Genomic DNA, 20,118 nt, shown 5'->3' with positions numbered 1-20,118 from the left:
GACTCATTCTCCCTCAGTGGACGTTGCAGTCTGGGTTTAGAAAGACTGTGCCCTCTCAGGTAAAGAATCTGAATTCATACTCACTCCCTGGAATGTTATTTTCTTCTTCTTTGGCCAGACTTGAGTCCATTTTCTAACTGTTTGCAATTATTCTTTAATATTATGAATCTATTTTACATGGTTTGTATTGTCCTACAGGTACAGACAGTTTGTATTTCCATGGGATGGTGTTTTGATATGCACATTTAATCAATGATGGAGACCAGTCACAGAGCAGTAGATCCAGTCATAGGTCAGGAGATCAGTTTAGAAAAAACTTCCTGAATGAATTTCTTGCACATAAATATTTAACTTGGGTTTTCCCCTTTATTTTAATGTGCATTTAAACTTCATTTGGGGCAAGTTATGAGACAGACATTTTATTGTCTGATAATTTGTGAGATGTGTCTATACTACTGAATGTATTGCAGAGTGGGGCTATTTGTTGGACTGGGCACAGGGCCATTGCTTTGCTGTCATGGGCAGGAGTCTCTGGTCTGAAGTGCAAAATCAGCAGACCTTCCAGTAGAGCCATTTCCTGGTAGATGCATTATTCACCACACTTGCTGCCAGCAGCCTGAAAAATGGTGGCGTATGTATGTGTGCGTGTGTGCAAAAACAGCATGTGCGAGCTAGTATGAGATGGGTTGACAAGCGTGTTCTTCAGGATTAAAATAAGCTGTGAGAGTGAAGGAGTAATTGTCAAGGTGTGTGTGTGAGCACTATTGCCCTTATTCCGTAGTTCCAGAGAGGCGGTGTCTGTGTTAGAGGCTCAGTGTTACTGCCTCCTAACAGATGTTACACTAACAGGAAGGTCGTCCAACCTCCCAGTCCTCCACTCAGCAGTTAACCTCTTAAACACTCCCCTCTGCCACACCAGCCATTAGTAACAGCCCTCCACAAACGCACATATATATCAATCTCTCAACAAGGCTGCGTTGACCATGCATGGTAACGTTTATTCCAGACATGCAAAATGTACACAAGAAAGAGATGTAAACCTGTTGTGTAGACATCCAAAGGAAAAATAATGAAGTAAAAAAAAAAAAAAGACTAATTTTGAGAATTTTGTGACAGTAGAATGTATGCGTCTCACGCAAGACATCGTTTTAGGATCACCCCAACTTATCATGCTTTTCAGCTAACCTGCTTTGAAATAGCATACGTCATCCCTTAAAATGAATCTTAGAACTACTGTATAGTCTGGAATTGACACATGCCCAGAGAGACAGTGAAGTACTGTACTTTACAGTGAATGATGAGGAAAGGTTTTAAAGGCATATGCCCAGTGTAGTAAACATCTGTAGCTCTATCCAGACAGGTAAATACATCTGCTTTTTACCCCAGAAGGTAAAGAGTGGGAAGAGATATTGAGAACAGTCTAGAGTTTATTCTATTATGTGTAAGACACCGGTCAAATGGGAGCGACATTGGGAGAGGATTCTTTGGATTTCAGCTTTTGTTACTTATTTCGAGAAGGTTTTTATACCCCAAAGGCTGTTTTCAACTACCATATATACTTTTATGGGCAAAAAAATCTAACTTTGATTAAAGTTGGAGGTATTATTCTTGAATAATCAATCAATCAAATTATTAATCATGTCTAGTTATCTCTTCTCTAAGCCCTTAAACAAGGTAGTTAAATTAAAGACAATTTTAAAACAGTGATATGAAAATGGTCGGACTTGTGCAACCAAGTGTGTTAAATAAGCAAGGTGGCAAGGTAATAAGGTAAATGGATTACCTATACATAAGTTATAAGGCTTTATGTCTTCCAGTGATATTACTGCCCTACAATAAAGTTCTGTTGTGTGTTACCATAGTTACTGTAAACCTGTACAATGGGACTTCTACCAGATGAGGCAAATGCAGACAGACTGGCGTGCTACAGAACACAGACATACTACAACTACTGTCAATTAAAGCAATGTACCTTTAGCACAGGAAGGCTAACACAGAAACATTACCAAAAAACGGTGTACTGTTTGTCCCATAGCATGCCTATATATTGCATATATATTCTCATATAAATTCATACAGTATCATAATACGGTTACAGAGGGGTAAGAGTAGGTAGGGATGACTGTAGAGGAGAAAGTGGTGGTGTTTGTGTATAGTATAAAAGACATTCAGTGAAACAATTTACATTAACAGTCAAGGTATTACAGGTAATGTGTGGAGATGGTCAAAGAGGTTCGAAGGAGGAAGTGGAAATCGGATGTGATAAGGTGGCCAATTAAATGACTTATGGTTTGGGAGAGGGGGGGGGCTGGGGGTCGGGAGGGTTGGCATGCGTGTCAATATAATCAGGCTCCTCCCAGAGCAAGGCAAGGGGTTGTGGGGGGAGGGGGGGCGCAGAATGGGAGGGGCAAGAGGGGAGGTCGGAAGTGATAGTAGCAGTAGGATGTAAGCATGGTTCACATGAATGTACAACTTTCTGTATTCTCTCAGCTAATTTCTTTAGATTTCCAGTCAAAACAACACAGACAGGTAAAGATTGTTTACATCCCAATTGAACACAGATATACATACTACCTTCAAGACAAGGCATGCAGGTGATCTCTGTTTTGTCAAAAGGTCTACAAAATAATGAAAAACAAATGTAAAAATCAGCTAAATCAGCCAAATTGTGTTTCTTTCCCCAACATTTTGCCATTCAAGGCAACAACCACTCTTATGCGTAACAGTCTCAATCAACCACGCTCAACCCCACATACAAACCTTATATAAAATGCACATTTAGATCATTTTGTAAACTACAATTGCAAACTTTAGCAGTATAGTTATACAGACTGTATATGTTTTTAATGCAACAAGGTAAACTAGGAATATATTAAGGTCACCATATAACCTATCTGAGGTTCGTGGTCCCAAAGCTTTGAAGTGCCTGTTTGAAGAGTTCCCACCTTTCTTCATACAGAATACATCATTTTTTTGCTCCATCCCTCTTTCCTTTAGTCATCATCTCCATGTCATTTTCAGACTCCATTAGTCCAGAGAGAGATGCAGTGAGTCTTTCCAACCTGAGTGTAAACCATCACTTTCATTCTTAAAACATTATATCAAGTTTTTTTTCTTTATCAAGCAAATGTTACAGAAGTCTAAAGCATGCATTTCTTAGATCTTTTATGTTTTTGCTTATTGGTTTGCTTTGCTACGGCACCTACTCTTAATAGAACTTGTTTATTTTTTGCTGTGTTTCTCAGAAGGCCTAATTACAGTGAGGCATTGATGAAGATTGCTTCTTTTTTGATTTTTGGAATGGTCAGAATCGGTAGATTTTCCCATGATGCATCTTGGGATTGGTCTGCAGCATGCATGGTGTCCTCAGAGCTATTTACTGGTCACTGTTAGGTACAGGATAGGAAAAGAGGGGAGAAAGAGAATGTTGGAAACAAGAGGAAGAGGGGAACAAAAAAAGGATGAAAGGAAGTGAACAAAGGTGGAGAGAGGTCGTCATTTTAACAGAATGATGACAAACAAACCATGTGCAAGATTGCCAGTAAACCAGGGTGTCCGTGACTGCCAGTTTTAATAGCTGCAGTGCTAATCTGACCATGCACACAGCTCAGATATCATATCACTTAGTACAAACGCACAACCTGGCATGTGTATGAGTGTGTGTGAGTATGTGTGTTGGTGTCATAAATTATCTGAATGTGGGGATTCTTTTTATTTTTTATAAAATTATTATATAATAAATTCATATCAGAGAGAGACAGAGAGAGACAGAGAGAGACAGAGAGAGACAGAGAGAGACAGAGAGAGACAGAGAGAGACAGAGAGAGACAGAGAGAGACAGAGAGAGAGTCCGCACCGTAGACCACCACGTAGACCACGATGATGAGCAGACCCAGGATGATGGACACGATGCTGAGCAGGCGAGCCAGACGACCCAGTCTCTTGGCCCCGTCCATGTCCCCTGACTGGAGACTGTTTCTGGACTGGAGACAACACACACACAGTTTGATAAGACAGAGGACAGAGAGCACACATCATCCTAGTCAAGGTGATGTGTGATTATGTTCCAGTTTATCTTCAACCATTACAACAGTTCAAATTCAAACCTGAACACAAGGATATAGGAAAGTGTGATACAGCATAAAACCAAACCAGCGCTTCTAGAGACGCCTGCAGTCTCGACAAACATAGTTCAACCACAGATTACCTCCTGGAACACTCTGAAATACACAGGAGTCTTATTCAATCTGCCAGACTGAGTGTTTTACTGTGAAATATTTATTAGGTTGAATTCCATTAATCAGCAATAGCAAAAAAGATTCTTGTATTTTTTTAACACAGAATATTTGTTATACTCAACAATAGCATGTTGCTGTTTTCAGGAGCTGTCAGTTGCCACATGATGGATGGATGCAGTATACTAAAGCCTATTGACATACAGACAGGTTGATGGACCAAAAGGAGGGCTATGTGTGTGCATGTGTGTATGCGTACATGTGAGCGTTGTGGGAAAGTGGGCAGTGATCACAGAAGATCTCATGGGGGAGACCTCCGGTTGCTCTCTAGACTGAGAGATACAAAACCCAATTACAAATCACGCTAGAATGATGTCATTCTCTTCCTATTATCCAGGGTTCCCCGGCATGCCACATTTTCCCATTAACCCCCAACCCCCCCCCTAGTGTTCCCCAGGGTGACACACACACACACACACACATACTCACACACATTACATTAAAGAGATCAATAGCAGCATCCGATCTCAACAGTCAACAAACATCTCTCTAGATGACAAAACACCCAGCCACACACTCCCTTACTCTGTGGCCAACCTCAGGTTCCTAAAGTCTACTTTCTCAGCTTTTTATCTGTTTTGATCGTAGCTCTCAATAAAAAAAGGGGCTCACTGACCAAACTGTTAGAAAGACCTCAAAGCTTTTATTGATTGTTACATTTACTGAATTTTATGCCCAGCTGGTGCTGTCCATGGAGCTGAGCAGGAAAGTGCTGTCCATGGTGCTGAACTTTTCCTTGTAACATGCAGGCCACAGTAGAACACTAACAATAAAACACAGATCTCATTGACTGGGATGGTGAAAAAAAGTGCTCCACTACATTGCTCATACCAATTAAATCAAATCCAATTAGTGAACAAGAAAAATGAAGGTCATCTAAAAACATTATTTGGTCATACAGTATATTACGGTGCAATTTGCCTTTATTACATTAAGTGGCTTGATCAGCACTATAGCACCAGCACCATAACATAATATAAAAACCTCAGTTGATACATCAAGTTGCTATTTTCTACTGCACTGATTTCTGTTGTTTTTCTTGAGGAAACAAATCTGCAGTAGCAAGGGAGGGACATTTGATTGTGACTCAGAAGTTGGACTTACAGATATGTGTTATGTATGATATAATAAGCGCTTGTCTCATTAACAGTAAAATACTGGGAGGGGATGGTTACGTTTACAATCAGGTGCAGAGAAGCATCTTCAAATATCTTGGCAGAAAACTCATGTTACAAAGTCACAGTCTTTATATAATCTCATTACCTGATCAGAATCAGAATTCGTTTTATTCGCCATGTATGTTATACAAACACGGAATTTACTGTGGCAGGGAGGTGCAAACACTAAACATATACAAATCTTAAATTAAGTAAAGGTACAGAAGTTTAACTATTCCTAAGAACTAAACAATCTAAGAATAAAACAATTTAAATATAAAATAAAATATATATACAAATTAGAATAAGAATAAGAATGAGTAGCATGAGAGTGTGATACAGTTTTTATATTATGTTATGGTGCTGGTGCTATAGTGCTGATCAAGCCACTTAATGTAATAAAGGCAAATTGCACCGTAATATACTGTATGAGCAGCATGAGATCTACGCATGCTCTAGTATCTAGGCTCTTGAATAGGCGACAACAGTGAGTGTGTGATTGTATTTGACTTATGTCCGGGTGTGTCTGCTCAGGCCTGGGTTAGCCTCACCAAGGGATTGAATAACACTCTTTGCACTGCAGGTAAAGAAACACTCCCTCCTCTACTCACCATCACCTTTTTTCTTTCATTTGCGCTCTCAGTTTATACTTCTACCACCCATCCCTATGTTTGTCCTTTTCTCCCCTCTCCTGTCCTCTGAGGTCCTACAGGACAGCCAGGGTCAGATACGCCTGGGACAGACTGATTGAACCATACACTGTACAAGTGTTGTTTTTCAACATGTTTCATCATGAAGTGTAGAGTGGAACACGTGAGATCAGATTTCTCTCACTCCCTCTCTTCCTCTCTCTCGCACACACACGCACTCCACCACCCCAAGTGCTCAGTTCCAGTACAGCAGGGAAAGAGTGATATCTTAGTGGGCCTGGGCATCAGAGTTTATATTGATCAGAACTCCAATCACAAAGTAAAGCTGCATCAGCACCTTTAATCAATAGGAGCCCCTCAGTAACACAGCCTGGTTTGATGGCATTTGCATCTCTTTTGCTTCGTCACCAAACTGGCCTTCCTAACACTGTACCATACTTGGAGTGTAGCCTACAGTACACAAGTACATATTTGTAAATAATAAAATATCTTAGCCTGCCGTTGAAATCTTTCATGGTGTGTATTTCTTATAGCAATTGAGCTTTTGTTGCAGTGAGGGTTATCAGATTACCATAGCTTGTGTGTTTGTGTTTGCGTATGTGTGGGCCTGAAGCTTGGTGACTTGTGGTGGGAGGGAGCCTTCCCTCTGGGTGATAAATGGTCGTATTGATGTGCTGGAAGAGGAACGCCTGGTTGGTATTTTCTTATGACTGTAAAATTTCACTGGTGCGGCAAAATCCTGTAGACTCACATTGTGACTGTCACTGTTAATTCCGCCCCAAAAAACCCTCATGTGCGCCAATCCACACACTCACACACACACACACACACACACACACACACACACACACACACACACACTCTAGCCTGCCTTCCCCACCCCCCTCCCTGTGGTTGCCCTGCAGTTGAAGAAGGAGAGAGGGAGACTCTAAGTCTCTAAGTGTTCTCCCTTCTCCAGCCTCCAGTCATTAATAATGGAGAACATGGCCCCAGTGGTAGGAGCAGCCTGGGGGGGGGAGGTACTGTATGGCTGGGAGAGACTGTGTGCAGGTGTCTGTACTAGCTCATGTGTTCCTACTGTATGGGTGTGAGTGGGGCTACAACAGGCTTGGGAGAGCCCTAATTCTGACCAGTCAGATAACGTTCAAGCTTGATCTAGTCACATCTAATAATTGGGTGTGCTTGCCTTTGTTGATAAAATTATGCAGGTATTTCAATGCACTGCAATAAATGTTAAACTGCATAGCTGCCCTCCCTGTACTAGACATCACAGGGGTTGTGGAAAGTATATTAGAAAAGAAAATATATTAGAAGGGAGTCAGATGGCTGAGCGGGGAGTCAGATGGCTGAGTGGTTAGGGAATTGGGCTAGGGCTAGTAATCAGAAGGTTGCCGGTTGGATTCCCGGCCGTGCAAAATGACTTTGTGTCCTTGGGCAAGGCACTTCACCCTACTTGCCTCGGGGGAAATGTCCCTGTACTCCATGTAAGTCTCTGGATAAGAGCGTCTGCTAAATGACTAAATGTAAATGTAAGATATGGGGGTTTGCGGGGCTAATCTACAGTATGGGGTGAACCAGGTCAGGGTGTATACTACAGTACAACACAGCACACAGATGGTGAGGTTTGAGAACACTTTAGTTTTCAATTTTAGCAGGAGGCAATAGATGTCTTTATATAAAGACTTGGTTTAAGGTTTTGCAGATAGGCTTTTGAAACACCAAGAAGTAGTATGCATCATAAAAAGACTTAGAAAACCACACCAGCCAGCAATATTTAAGGAGAGAAATTGTTGATTTATTGTGTTGAAGAAAAACAAATCTTCATATTCTATAGACTGAGCTTTCCATAATCATCCAGATGGCATTTGTCAATGTGTTTTGCCACTGTGTTGTCAGATCTGTTCCTTTAATATAAATTCCACTGTACTCTACTATCTTCTATTTTGAGAGCAGATGGATGCTTATTATGAGGAACTGTATGTCAACTTAACTGCAATACTTGTGCTAATTCAATTTCTAGACAACTCTAAGGTTAGAGATGGCATTGTGATTGAAACACTAAGATGTCAATTGTCAAACGGGCCATATTTATAACTCACTCCCTCGTTGTGTCAGCGCTGCAGACCTACATAGAACCATGCAAACAACAGTCCTTTACCATTTGAAATGTACAATTGTATAGCATACCACACTATACTGTACCGTAATGTAGCCAGCTAGCACATTTGTACGTTTAGGCCAAATTTAAGCTTTCAGAGAAGAGATTAGCTGTGAAATATATCAAACACCCCATATTGCAACACAAATTGGTTAGATTGCTAATAAGAAACCATTTACCACCCCTCATCTCACACACACACAAACATCCACAGAAAGCAAAAAGCCATCCATTCAGCTGCAAGCCACTAGGCCATATTTCACAGGCAAATCTGCCGAGCGCGCAGTAACGGCCCTGCAGTTTTGGCCTCCCTATTACCCAGAGAGGCCGCGCTGGCCAATAAAAGCCTATTACCCCCAGCCTCCCCACTCCCGGTAATTGACTCCCCAACTTCTGCATTTCCATGCCGCAAAAACCTCAGAAGTAGCATTGGTCTCAGAGCTGTTCCCTCACCTCACACACAGCCACACTGGATGCATGGGCTGCTGTACTGAGAAGGTGTCACTTACTGGACTGGATGTGAGGCTGGATGTGAGGTTGTGGAGGTATCAGTAGGCCTACTGTTCTCCACTCAAACAACACTAACTATAGTCTGATTGCTCTTTTCTACTAATATCAATGTAGGTTGGGTTTTAAGGCTGTTAGAGAGTGTGGGGTATTTGTTAGGACTCAAGATATCAGTCATATAGAGATACAATGCATTAGCTGTGTTTCCTGCGTCGATTTGAGTGTTCATTCTTATCCAGGTCCTTCAGGCAGGAAATGATCGGATGTCCTTCCTGTCTCTCTTACTAGCCATCTATGTCTCCCATACAACCCTATAAGACAGATATTGTGTTTATCTGGGTAGCGGAGCTGGCTAACAGCTTCAGCTTGCCCTCTGTAGGAAAGCTAAATTGACTTCTCTCGCTTTCTATTGAGTTAGTGTGCAGCTCTGGTTTCCTTTCCTTTGCTCTTCCACACCTGTCTCCTTCTCTCTTCGCCTTTTTTATTCTCTGCTCCTCTCTTTCTTTCTCTCTCATTGGTGACGGGCAGCATGATGTGCCAGCAGTGATGTAAGGATGAATTATCTTGGTCTTGTAATAAGTGGCATGGGGTCTGGATTTAATTGAGACATCACAACTGCTTAAGTATAAATGTCTGCTTGGATAAGGAACTCAGATAATATCCTGTGCTTCAATCTAGATAACGCTGAACTGTTTGAGGCCTGAAGCACTGGAACACTTTCAAAGAGGATTTGAGACATGAGTGCCACTATTGGAACAGGGCAGCTTTGAAATCGATTGGTTAAGTTCTCACTCAAGTTGTCACTCAAGTTTTGTTGAGTGACAACACCTGAACCAAAATCCCTTCAAGCCAGATCCAGCTGTGGAGACTGCAAACCACTGAGCTGTGGGCTCATTGCAGGAAAGAGAGAGTGTGTGTGTGTGTGTGTGTGTGTGTGTGAGGGACGGATGGATGGAAGGAGGGAGGCAGAGGGAGGGAGGCGGAGGGAGGGAGGGAGGCGGAGGGAGGGAGGGAGCCTACAGGCTTTATCATTACCCACCTGTAATGGAAAAAGGATTCAGTAAAGCCCTTTAAAACAGACTCCCAGTGATTTATTGCTCCATGTTTGTATGTTCTTGGACAGTCCTAACCTCAGAAATGCACAAAGACCAGACAATAACTGGGGATGCAGGCTTGGCTGAGGCAGTTCAGTAGAGAGATGAGAAGCACAAATAAATAAAGTTCCTAATGATTGCTACTTTATGCCTACACTGCTTTTCTAATCAGTTGTAGAGATCTCAGGATTGCTGGATGATCCAGGTTAAGTATTTATTGGATTGCATTTTTCTCAGCTCAGGGTGGCATACCGTATGCTGCTACCATGAATGATTGTAGACACACTGCAAACCGTTTGTATTCAAAACTCTTAACATGGTCTTGTAAACAAGGTTGAAGTATACATGTTGATGCTGTTTCCTGTGGTCACATGCTGTATCCACGTTTGTTATGACATTTAGCTATTACAAATGTGTGTGGCCTGACCCACCTACAATGCATGCACACATACACACAAACGCAGATTTGTGTGTACAGAGACAGATTTTCATTTTCTAACTATTTGAGTTATTGCTGTACTTTCTGTATGCATTATGTGTTACCTTGGATAAAAACATATACTAAATGAATACAATTTAAATGAAATGTAAATGTGTAAACTACAGAACCACATTTTTCGGTCTCTTGGATATTGATACTCTGCTGGTATGGCATCAAGTAGGAAAGATTAATGAAGCCAAAACTGAAAGCCAAAATGTCAATTTTTCTACCCTCCAGAACAACTGTAGAATCAACCTGTAAGCCTAGTGTAGGATCTCTCAAAGAAAACCAAATTTAGATTCAGCGCGCCCATTTCCGTTCTCAGACCTCATGTCAACACAATCGATATAAATTTTAAGTGCTTTGAAGTTAGCCAATAGTACACCACAAACTAAACTAATTTAGACCGACAGAAATTACGTTAAATCACCACACATCAAATAGAGTAAGCAGCACTCTCCAGTTTTTAATATAATTTGCACAACAATTAATAATGTATGAGGATAATTGCGGCAAACATTTTATGGAAGTGCGGAAGCGTCACGAGGTTGTTATGTTTGCGCCCAAGCAGCAGTGTGGATCAATCTTAATTTGTGGGTGAAATACGCCAAACTCTAAAATGAAAATGTTCTATATTATATGTTCTATAATTACATAGGCCTACATGTTACAATACGAAACAAAAAAATAGCTTCGACAATTATGTTAGTTATGTTAATTAATGTTATTTGTAAGCAATGTGGCTGTTTCCATCGCTCTATTATTTGCCACATTTGCAGTATCAGGGTTTGAAATCGATGCCACTTGCTCACAGCTTTTGGCAACTTATAGTTGTCGTTTATTTAATTTGCATGATGAAATCCAAAGCATCAGATTGATAAATTACCAGAGAAATTACCAATAATTTGTTTTAGGAAAAGAGCGTCGCATGTCCTATGCACGCGCTACAGGAAGTGCAGGTGTGATGCAGATATTTTTCTCTCAATGAAGCAACTAGACGTTATGAATGGCAGATCCAAAATGACAATAATTAGGCCGACATTGTAATAACAGGACATGAGAAAAGTAGCTTTTCAGATTTTGATGACTGCCCTAGTGCTAAATTTTTACACATCAAACTGCACTTGGTCTGGTTTATCATATTAATAAGGGGTAAACGGTAAACCCACAAGGCTTGTGTTAGCAGAACAAGCATTTCAAGAAAAAACAGAATGGGAAAAATTACCGTTGACATTTGAAATGTGCTTATTCCACTGTGGGCTACAGACTGTATCTACTTACCATAATTGAATATACCAATGCTACGATGCTGACGGGCCAGACAGGACAGAAGCAGGAGATGATCACGAGTATGAGATAGTCTTTGGGATTTTGTGCCTCTTGAACGCCAGCATTACCGGTGGACGAGGTGCGGCTCAAACTGACCCGGGACGGGGAGAGCGGGGGAGCGCCCAGGTGTCCCGCCGAACCCGACCTGAGGGGTACACTGTGGCCATTCTGATCTGTGTCGAGGTTCTTATCGCCCCCAACGTTGACTGTGAAGGAGCTGGACATTTTCATTCCGTTGCCACCGGGCTCTGTAGTCACGGCGCTGAGAAGTTTTTCTGTCTCTTGGGACTCGTTGGGTTGTGCTGCAACACTTTCACCAAGTGTAGATTTTTCAAATGCTGTGTCAGTGTTGACAGCCATTCTTCAATTCCAAAGTCCAGGATTCAAATATAATTTTATTTAGCTGTATTATTTTTGTATGCCCTGAGATCCCCTAAACGGACATAATTAGGCTTTATAAGGTATGTTAGACTGTAGTTTACGAAGCTCACTTGCTTGGCTCTCACAATTTTTAATTTAGGCTAATGTAACAAATTAACACAAGGGAAAATAATCCCAACAATCTAAAGGTATTTGGGCAATAAAACAATTTCCCGGTAATATTTGCGCATCATTCTTCGCCTTCGACCAAAAAGAACGCCTTCGCCTCAAATCCGCAGTTTCATTCAATCCACACGCGCTAGCAGAAAGCGATTTCCTTAGAATTGTGCACGCGCTCTCTCCATCTACAGCGCAAAGGAGGAACAAATCACTCAGTGAACCGCCTGTCGCCTGCCTCTCCCACCACGTTGCACCATTATCCACAGTTTCTGTTATAGCAATCAGGTTAACGCTTTGTTTTGCTTTAAATAACCAAAAACGATGAAAGACTTGCGACTTCACGTAAATATGACCTAGTGACTTTAAACCCCTTCCGTTTGTTTGATCCGCACTAGGCCGTGCCTCAAGGCTCTTTCTGACGCTGCAGCAACAAAGCAACTGGGCAGAACTTGTAGCAGAGCAGTGCGGCTCCCCCTCCCCATCTCTTCATGCCGCCCTCCCCCCTCCCTCCTTCTACTCTTCCCAACATCAGCACCAATGGAACTGAGCCAGCAGCGGGATATGCAAGGCGGATTTCCAAAGCGCTGCATCCTGTACACGGAATAGCAAGACTTGAGCCCGAGGTCAATAATATTATAGGCTAATAAGCAAAGTAAATTCGCAGTCTACATAATATCAGACTTCTTTGGGATTTACAATGGTTCATTGAGGACTCATCGGGGTCAATGGTATTAGATAGCTGTAATTGTTAATCCCAAAATGTATGCACCACATCTAACCAAAGAATCCAGGATAACTCACATGTTACAAGCTTTTTGTGAAAAGTACATATCTTTTGTGGTGTATCCCTGAGTTTAGTATAATAAAATATTCAGATTTAGAATAATCTGTGCATTTAGCTGTTAATTTAGCTGTTAATAACACTAGAGCCTTAATGTACTGCAAGCTGTATGTTCAGTTTCTTATGAGTTTGTGTCTAGGACTAGATGGTGATGAGGAGGAATTCCCTGAATGAAGGTGAGCTACTTATATGATGTAATGCAATCGACCTGATACACTACACACACACACACACACACACACACGAACGCACACTGCATCCTTCAGTGCAGTTCACCCATTGTCAGCTTCATCCTAAAACCCAGAGGCATTACACTCATTCTGCTCTCTCTTTATCTCAGACACACACGTTGCAACATTGCATACACATTTAGAAGAGTCTAAATTCAGCTATGACACACATTCACTTTTTTTAACAGCTAGGGATATGATGAACCATTACTAATGTTCTACAAGTGTGTCATTATTTTGTTTTTATTTGTGTAGATAGGCTTCATAATTGTATAAATGAACTTCAGTGCAGTATATTTTACAGTGGTTTATTTTACAGAAAGAGCGCCACCTAAAGGACATTTAATGTACCCATAAGATAAAAAGTCAGACTTGTTTATGCACAGGAGTCAGCAACAGCCTCAGTTCCATGGTGGTTCCCAGTGGTTGCTAAGCAGATTTTCTGTTGGGTCTTTAGTGTCTCAAACATTCCCTTTGACAGTTTTACAATGAGTTTTGCATACCACACAGGCAGAGTTTACTGAGCAGAAATTGCTAACAGTCATAAGTACAGTACCTTAGTCGCTCTGTTTTCCTCTGCCCTCTCACACACACACACTCACACTCATCCTCCACCTATATGTGAGGACATATACAGTGTAGTCGACCCTCTCTGGTCGTTGCCTCTCCATTCAGCCATTGTTTGCGTTCCATGGTTAGAACATGCCTTTGTACTTCAGCTTGTCCTCTTCGTTCTTCTCCTCTATGCGCATGTTGAGCAGCGCCAGCTCCCTCTTCACTGCCTTCTCCATGCCAGGGTCCAGGTCCAGGACCCTGCTGAAGTCCTCCCTGGCCTCAGCCTCGTTCCACACCTCCATGTGGGCTTTACCACGCAGGTAGAATGCCTTCTTCACTCCTAGGACATGCACATAAAAAGTTACAGTGGCTTTAAAGAGGTTTTTTTTGTTTACATTTTTTAATGAGTCGTATTGAGAGACTTGTTGCTCTTGTTGGTTAGTTGTAACGGTTTCAAATTCTTGTACTCGCTGTGAAATATTTTACTGTTGATTGTTTTTTCTACAGGTACACTTGCACTCTTGTGGGAAGTTTCATGTTGTTCAATTGTAACTTGTTTAACTGCATGCTTTTATGGTTCTTCCCTTTGGCACTTATTTGGTTTCCCACAATGCATGCTTCATGTTTTGGCTGCTCGCAAAGTTTGGGGCTATCTCGTTGTTATGATCAGTGACCTATACTCTTTTGTAAAGCTCTCTCTTGGAAGTCGATTTGGATAAAAGCATCTGCTAAATGCAAATGTAATGATTTTATGTTAATGCGAGGGCACATGCAGACATTTACATTTAGCAGACGCTCTTATCCAGAGCGATTACAGTAAGCACAGGGACATTCCCCCGAGGCAAGTAGGGTGAAGTGCCTTTCCCAAGGACACAATGTCGTTTTCACGGCCGGGAATCGAACTGGCAACCTTCAGATTACTAGCCCGATTCCCTATCCGCTCAGCCACCTGACTCCCTAGTATTCTCTCAGACATGCCTGGGTGCTGGTTGACGATGTCAGTGGTGTGCTCGATGACCTCATAATATTCCTCCATGCGCAGCAGACACTGGCAGTAGTTGAGGGTCAGAGTGTTTCCCATCTTTTCCAACTTCAACCATGGAGCCTCCCATGCCTTCTCCTGGGGACACATACTATTATACAAGACCATATGCACACACAGTCTCACAACGTTTTAGTTGCAGATCAGAAGATCAAAGTCAAGGTGATACCTTGATCTGAATGTTCTTGAGGCAGACAATGGCTTCTTTGTATTTTTGTGTGGCATCCTCGTAGCGTCCCTGTTTATACAGCTTGTTGCCCTGACCATGCAGCACTGGCACACATTTCAGCCTCTCCTCGTCGTTCAAGGCCCATGACTCCCTGTCGTACTCACTGGGCTGCGCTACCTTACAGTCCATGAACACAAACAAACAACCACACACACACACACACACACACACACAGGAGGACAACCCGGAGAAGAGAAAACAAAATATGTTGGTGATTGATCTTGTAAGACTATCTCGTTGAAACAAAACAGTATAACGGTTGCCAAATCCTAACGTATGAACTATAAAATACAGTATGTTACACCACAACGTTGTGTTACTTAACTCATCATAGACTGGTTTCATGCCTCTCACCTTGACCAGCTCCAAGACAAAGTAAAGAGGCTGCGGCTCCTTCTGCAGCTCGTCCAGGTCATCATAGCCCAGGCTGTGGTAGGCAAACATGTTGGCCATGCCACACGTGTGGATGTGCCAGTCCACGGGGTCCTTGCCCTCCGCAATGCGCCGCAGACTCTTGGCCACAATGGGATACAGGCCGGTGTGCTGATGGTGGTGGTTGTGGTGTGTTAGTAAAGTCTTTTGTCAAACAACCTGTTAAGTCATTTGATTTAAGTATTACAAGTTCCAGTTAGCTGAACTGCAGAATAATAACAAGATTGCCTACATTAAGCATACAGTAAATGAAGTAACATCACACTTCTCCAAAATTAATTTGGCTGGTGGCATCTAAATAAAGAGTAAAATAAGGCAGAAAAGGGGACCAAAATTGTACATGTTAAAGTAGCCCACCATACTATATAATATGAGAAAATACATTGTTTCATACAAGATAGTGTGTTTATTGAATTTGAGGTGGGACAACCTACCTACGCACGGTACAGTCAAGTATCCCAATATCTGCACTGTTCTCCAATGTTCCACATTTGACACAGTATGAGTCAAACATTACAACAGTACCCTCTACTGTTTCAAAAGGGTAAACACAAGTGTCGCACAGAACCTTGCAGGGCATATTCAATAGTACGTAGGACACCTGGGTTTGTGTGTTAGGTAATGAATGACTGAGTGGATGTGTGGGCCCCAGTTTAAAGCTCCTTCTGAACTAATCTGTGTGGGGCCTTTGGCAGTCATCATAATGAGTCAGCAGTAATTCCATTCGATTAGGGAAAGGTGAGGCAGTTGCAGATTAATGAACCTACGGCAAGCACTCCATCTGTTCCTGTTATAACACTAAGACTAGATGCAAATGTAACACATACACACCCATGCACACACACAGATATGGACGTACACAACGCGACTAGACAAAACGCACTGTGCAAATTAAGGGTTAACACAACCCTATTGTTGTGAAATCTACATTAAACCTACAATAAGGGAAAAGGTAAATTAACATTTTGTCTTGTGGTTATAAAGACAGTGACAGACAGTAGCTTTGTGAGGCTAAATGGAGACTAATAAAGCATTAGCAGTACACAAAGGCTAATCCATTTTATACAAGTTCACGTCTTAGATGACAACACACAGGATTGCCATTGTCCAGAATACACATGCAATCAACATCAAGTGAAACGAGTGGTTCTGGGTGTACATGCGTGTCTTGTGTCCAATGCATTTAAATTCATGGGGGGATTGAAGTGTTTAGTAAGAAGAGCTTCTGTGTCTTTGGACAGTAACATTATTAACATGTGGTGTCGCGTGTACAGGAGGCCTAACACATTCAGCCTTCACTAGGGGATGTTGTTTTCCTGACATTGTGCCATGTGTGGAACAGAAGAACGTTGTATTCGCTGAAAGCAGGGAATAGGCAATAGAATGATCAGTTGCCATAAGACACACACAAAACACAATGTGTATTTCAGTTGGAAGAATCGATATATTATGAGACATTTGTTTAGAATACAACCACAATTGTTTGCCAGCCAAGTAATCATTTATCTATAATGCCAGGAATCTCTGTATGTGTGTCTGTGCCTTCATTATTTTGCATATATTTTGTATGAAGTTGAAATGTGGCAGATGTATGCCCGAAGCCCCAAGGATGTGCAGTGTCTATGGTTCATGACAAATAAATATAAATGTGTCAACCAGTTTGCAGCCTAAATGTTCAGTTCACAGGCACAGCATTAGTGTTTGTTTAAAAGACAGCAAAATGACCCGGAAACCTGTATGCTACTGCATACAGAATGGATTTCACAGAAAGAAACTGGCACAGACTCCACTTCGTCAATTAACATTTTATTATTGCTATGAAATGAGGGCAAAATCTAGGGCAAAGTTGGAGTCAAGGACAGGTCTCCTGCTGTATGAAGAGGCCATCATGAGGTAAAAGTGTGGATAAGCTTTATATCCATCACCACATAGTGTTAGCTAGCTTCAATATAGTCAGGCTATCAGCAGGTAACATTAGCGAGTTAACTGAACTACTCTGCCTTTAATATGACCTCACCAAATTGCCCAAATACAATGTTTTTTTTCCTATATTATAGGGCAAAAGCAAACAACTCACATGCTCAGGAAGCATGTCTCATACTTGGTGATGCATTGTGGGGGAATGAGTCTACTCACCGTGCTATCGCACCAGAACTCAGCCACCTCTCCAAGTCTCATGGAGGTGAGCAGTGTCTCCCAGATTTCCAACTTGAACATGTTCCCAATCACCACCTCCATGGGCACGCCAACCTTCTTGCTGTCATCCAATACCGTGCGCTCATCGTTGCACAGCTGGGTGCGGAAGTGAAAGACCACCTAAGAGGAGAGGAAAAAGAAGGGGAAAAGAAAAGATGCAGAAGATGACACCCACATTGTGTGCCATTCTCTAAAAACTAACCAAAGAGATAAAGTACTTGTTAACCCTTTTTTCTATTTAAAATAAATGAATCTGTCAGTTTTAGAGTTAAAGTTATAACCGTCTGTTGTCATGTAAAAAGGACTATAACATGCCTCTCTGTTAGGATAGTGTGTGGAATTGAAAGGCAATTTTTCAATGTCAAAGCAAATTAAATGACTAGTGTCATGTGTCCCTGATAAGAGAGATGCAGCTTTTAAATTGTACTTTATAGTACAATTACCATTACCCATTACATAGAGACACTCGTTCAATTTCAATGGAGGCAGCATTTAAGATATGTCCCTAGTGAAGAGAAGAGGTAACCACATCTGCATAACAAAACCACCAAACAGAATATTGCAGAAAGACGTTCTGACTGAAAACAAGTTTGGGTAGGTAATACAGGACTCATGTTTGGAGGGTGATGGAGAGGTTGCAGCCTACCTTAGTTCCCGTGATGAATCTGGGTAGCTGATCTCCTCTTCCTCCATGTAAGATGGTCTTTTTGATACCCTCCACCCCTAGCATCAAGGTTTCACTTACATCTGTAGCCATCTTCCTCTACTATGGGTTTGTTTCTGTGTGTCTATGTGTGTGTGTATGGCGGCCAGGCAGCCAGAGATGTGTGATCTTGTGTGTATATGGACTGCTGGGTTTGTTGTGTCGTGGTGGAGAAGTTGGGAGGTGTGTGGAGGTAATGCATGTATAAATGTTGCTACTCGAAGATTAGGACTGGGATAAGGAGATTAGGAACTTGCCTCCCCCTCCTCCTTTCATCATCCTCATAACCCATCCACCCCTCCCAGGCCAGCACCTGTCAGCACTTTCTCCGATGAATTTTGCTTGCCAGAAAAATCTAGAATAAAGCCGGATGGTGTACCATTATACTACTGTATGATAGCTGTAGTTGAGTACTGGGGAACGACAGCATCAGCAACCAATTTCTTTGGACTCGTTGACCCTGGCTGAAAACACACATCTGATACCCATCTCTGTGTTTGTGTGTAATTCATTTCAGGCTTCTGTAGAAGTACTCAAAAATCAGTTGAAGGGGTATATCTTTCTTCAGAAAATGTTGGATTACTTAGTGAGGAGTGCAACTCATCAAATGTTTATTGCAAATGGAAACCTTAATCCGATGATTTTGTGCCACTACTTTCAGTAACTATGTTGGTGCATTATTTCAGAATAATGTCACAATGGTGACTCTATGCGTTACTTATCGAATCATGCTCTAATCAGTTTGGTATGTGCTTTGAAGCGTCCAGCTCAGCTTCTGCCCTCTTGTGGAGAAATAACGAACAGGCAAACATCTGTGGAATGGATGAATAACAGATGTGGTCTCTTTTCATTATTCATGTCAGAGCAGAGATTACCTTGAGGAAGGAGGAGAAAAACTGAGTGCTGAACAATATTCAATCAGAGCTATAGTACAGATCTCTACTAGTTATTTGCAGGAGCAAATGCTTTGTGTGGGGCCACGTCTTCGTACAATGTAACTCGGTGATCTCATGAATTCCATCTGATTCAAGGAAATTTGATAATGCTTTCGGTCATAAAAATAAAAAAAACGAATTACCTTTTAAGGAGTGAGTTATTTTTCCAAAACGGAAGCTAGCTAGTTTTAGTTAGCTTCCGTTACCTAGCAACCTAGCATAATACTCGTAGCAATGCTACTACCTGCTAGTGTTACTTGTTAGCCTCCTAATTGTAAATTTTGAAGCCATATTATAGCGTTTGTCATATAGTTTTTGTCTATCGGAAAATAGTCGGTTGGAATGTTCAGAATCACATATGTGTGACGCTACTGTACTCCTTAACGGGTTAAATCTAACATAATCTCAAGTCAAACTTTATAACTAAATAGTACATTATACAGTACATCTCATGACTTGACATGTACTTTATGCCAGTTTGGTATCTTTAATATGACAGGTTTTTCTTTAACTTTCATTCTTTCTTTAAGTATTTGTGGATGGAGAATGAAAAGGGAAAAAAGAGAGGTAGATAGAGAAAAAAGAAGGAGGGAGAGAGATACCTGTATTCTTCCACACCTGTTGGAGACGAGAGTAATCATGGTTTGCTGTAACTCAGTCTTTGTATCACAGTGACTCATGGAGCCTGCGTCACACCACCCACACCTTTCTGTCTCATTGTGTGTGTGTGTGTGTGTGTATATT

The 20,118-nt window shown here is 41.6% G+C and overlaps 2 protein-coding genes across 2 annotated transcripts; both read right to left on the bottom strand.

The window, feature by feature from the left end:
• Window positions 1–973: 973 nt before the first annotated feature.
• trarg1a (trafficking regulator of GLUT4 (SLC2A4) 1a) lies at window positions 974–12,638 on the bottom strand. The gene is made up of 3 exons (XM_062473295.1): window positions 11,624–12,638; window positions 3,857–3,983; window positions 974–3,386 (listed from the first exon to the last, which is right to left on the bottom strand). The coding sequence occupies exons 1-3, from the start codon at window positions 12,029–12,031 to the stop codon at window positions 3,373–3,375; spliced, it is 549 nt and encodes a 182-aa protein (XP_062329279.1). The 5' UTR covers window positions 12,032–12,638; the 3' UTR covers window positions 974–3,372.
• Window positions 12,639–13,569: 931 nt separating this feature from the next.
• On the bottom strand, window positions 13,570–18,658 carry aipl1 (aryl hydrocarbon receptor interacting protein-like 1). The gene is made up of 6 exons (XM_062473731.1): window positions 18,383–18,658; window positions 17,677–17,856; window positions 15,463–15,651; window positions 15,049–15,225; window positions 14,816–14,957; window positions 13,570–14,177 (listed from the first exon to the last, which is right to left on the bottom strand). The coding sequence occupies exons 1-6, from the start codon at window positions 18,491–18,493 to the stop codon at window positions 13,978–13,980; spliced, it is 999 nt and encodes a 332-aa protein (XP_062329715.1). The 5' UTR covers window positions 18,494–18,658; the 3' UTR covers window positions 13,570–13,977.
• Window positions 18,659–20,118: the final 1,460 nt, after the last annotated feature.

Source organism: Osmerus eperlanus, chromosome 11 (assembly GCF_963692335.1).
Source record: "Osmerus eperlanus chromosome 11, fOsmEpe2.1, whole genome shotgun sequence".
Taxonomy (NCBI): domain Eukaryota; kingdom Metazoa; phylum Chordata; class Actinopteri; order Osmeriformes; family Osmeridae; genus Osmerus; species Osmerus eperlanus.
The sequence above is the reverse complement of the archived record's forward strand: the minus strand, read 5'-3'. Positions and strand labels throughout refer to the sequence as shown.

Coding starts and splice junctions, on each gene's coding strand:
- trarg1a (XM_062473295.1), bottom strand. CDS start 12,031: ATGGCTGTCAACACTGACACAGCATTTGAAAAATCTACACTTGGTGAA. Junction 3,984..11,623: donor CATTGGTATATTCAATTATG/GTAAGTAGATAC, acceptor TGTTGTCTCCAG/TCCAGAAACAGTCTCCAGTC.
- aipl1 (XM_062473731.1), bottom strand. CDS start 18,493: ATGGCTACAGATGTAAGTGAAACCTTGATGCTAGGGGTGGAGGGTATC. Junction 14,958..15,048: donor TCAAGAACATTCAGATCAAG/GTATCACCTTGA, acceptor ATGTGTCCCCAG/GAGAAGGCATGGGAGGCTCC. Junction 14,178..14,815: donor CATCGTCAACCAGCACCCAG/GCATGTCTGAGA, acceptor TGCATGTCCTAG/GAGTGAAGAAGGCATTCTAC.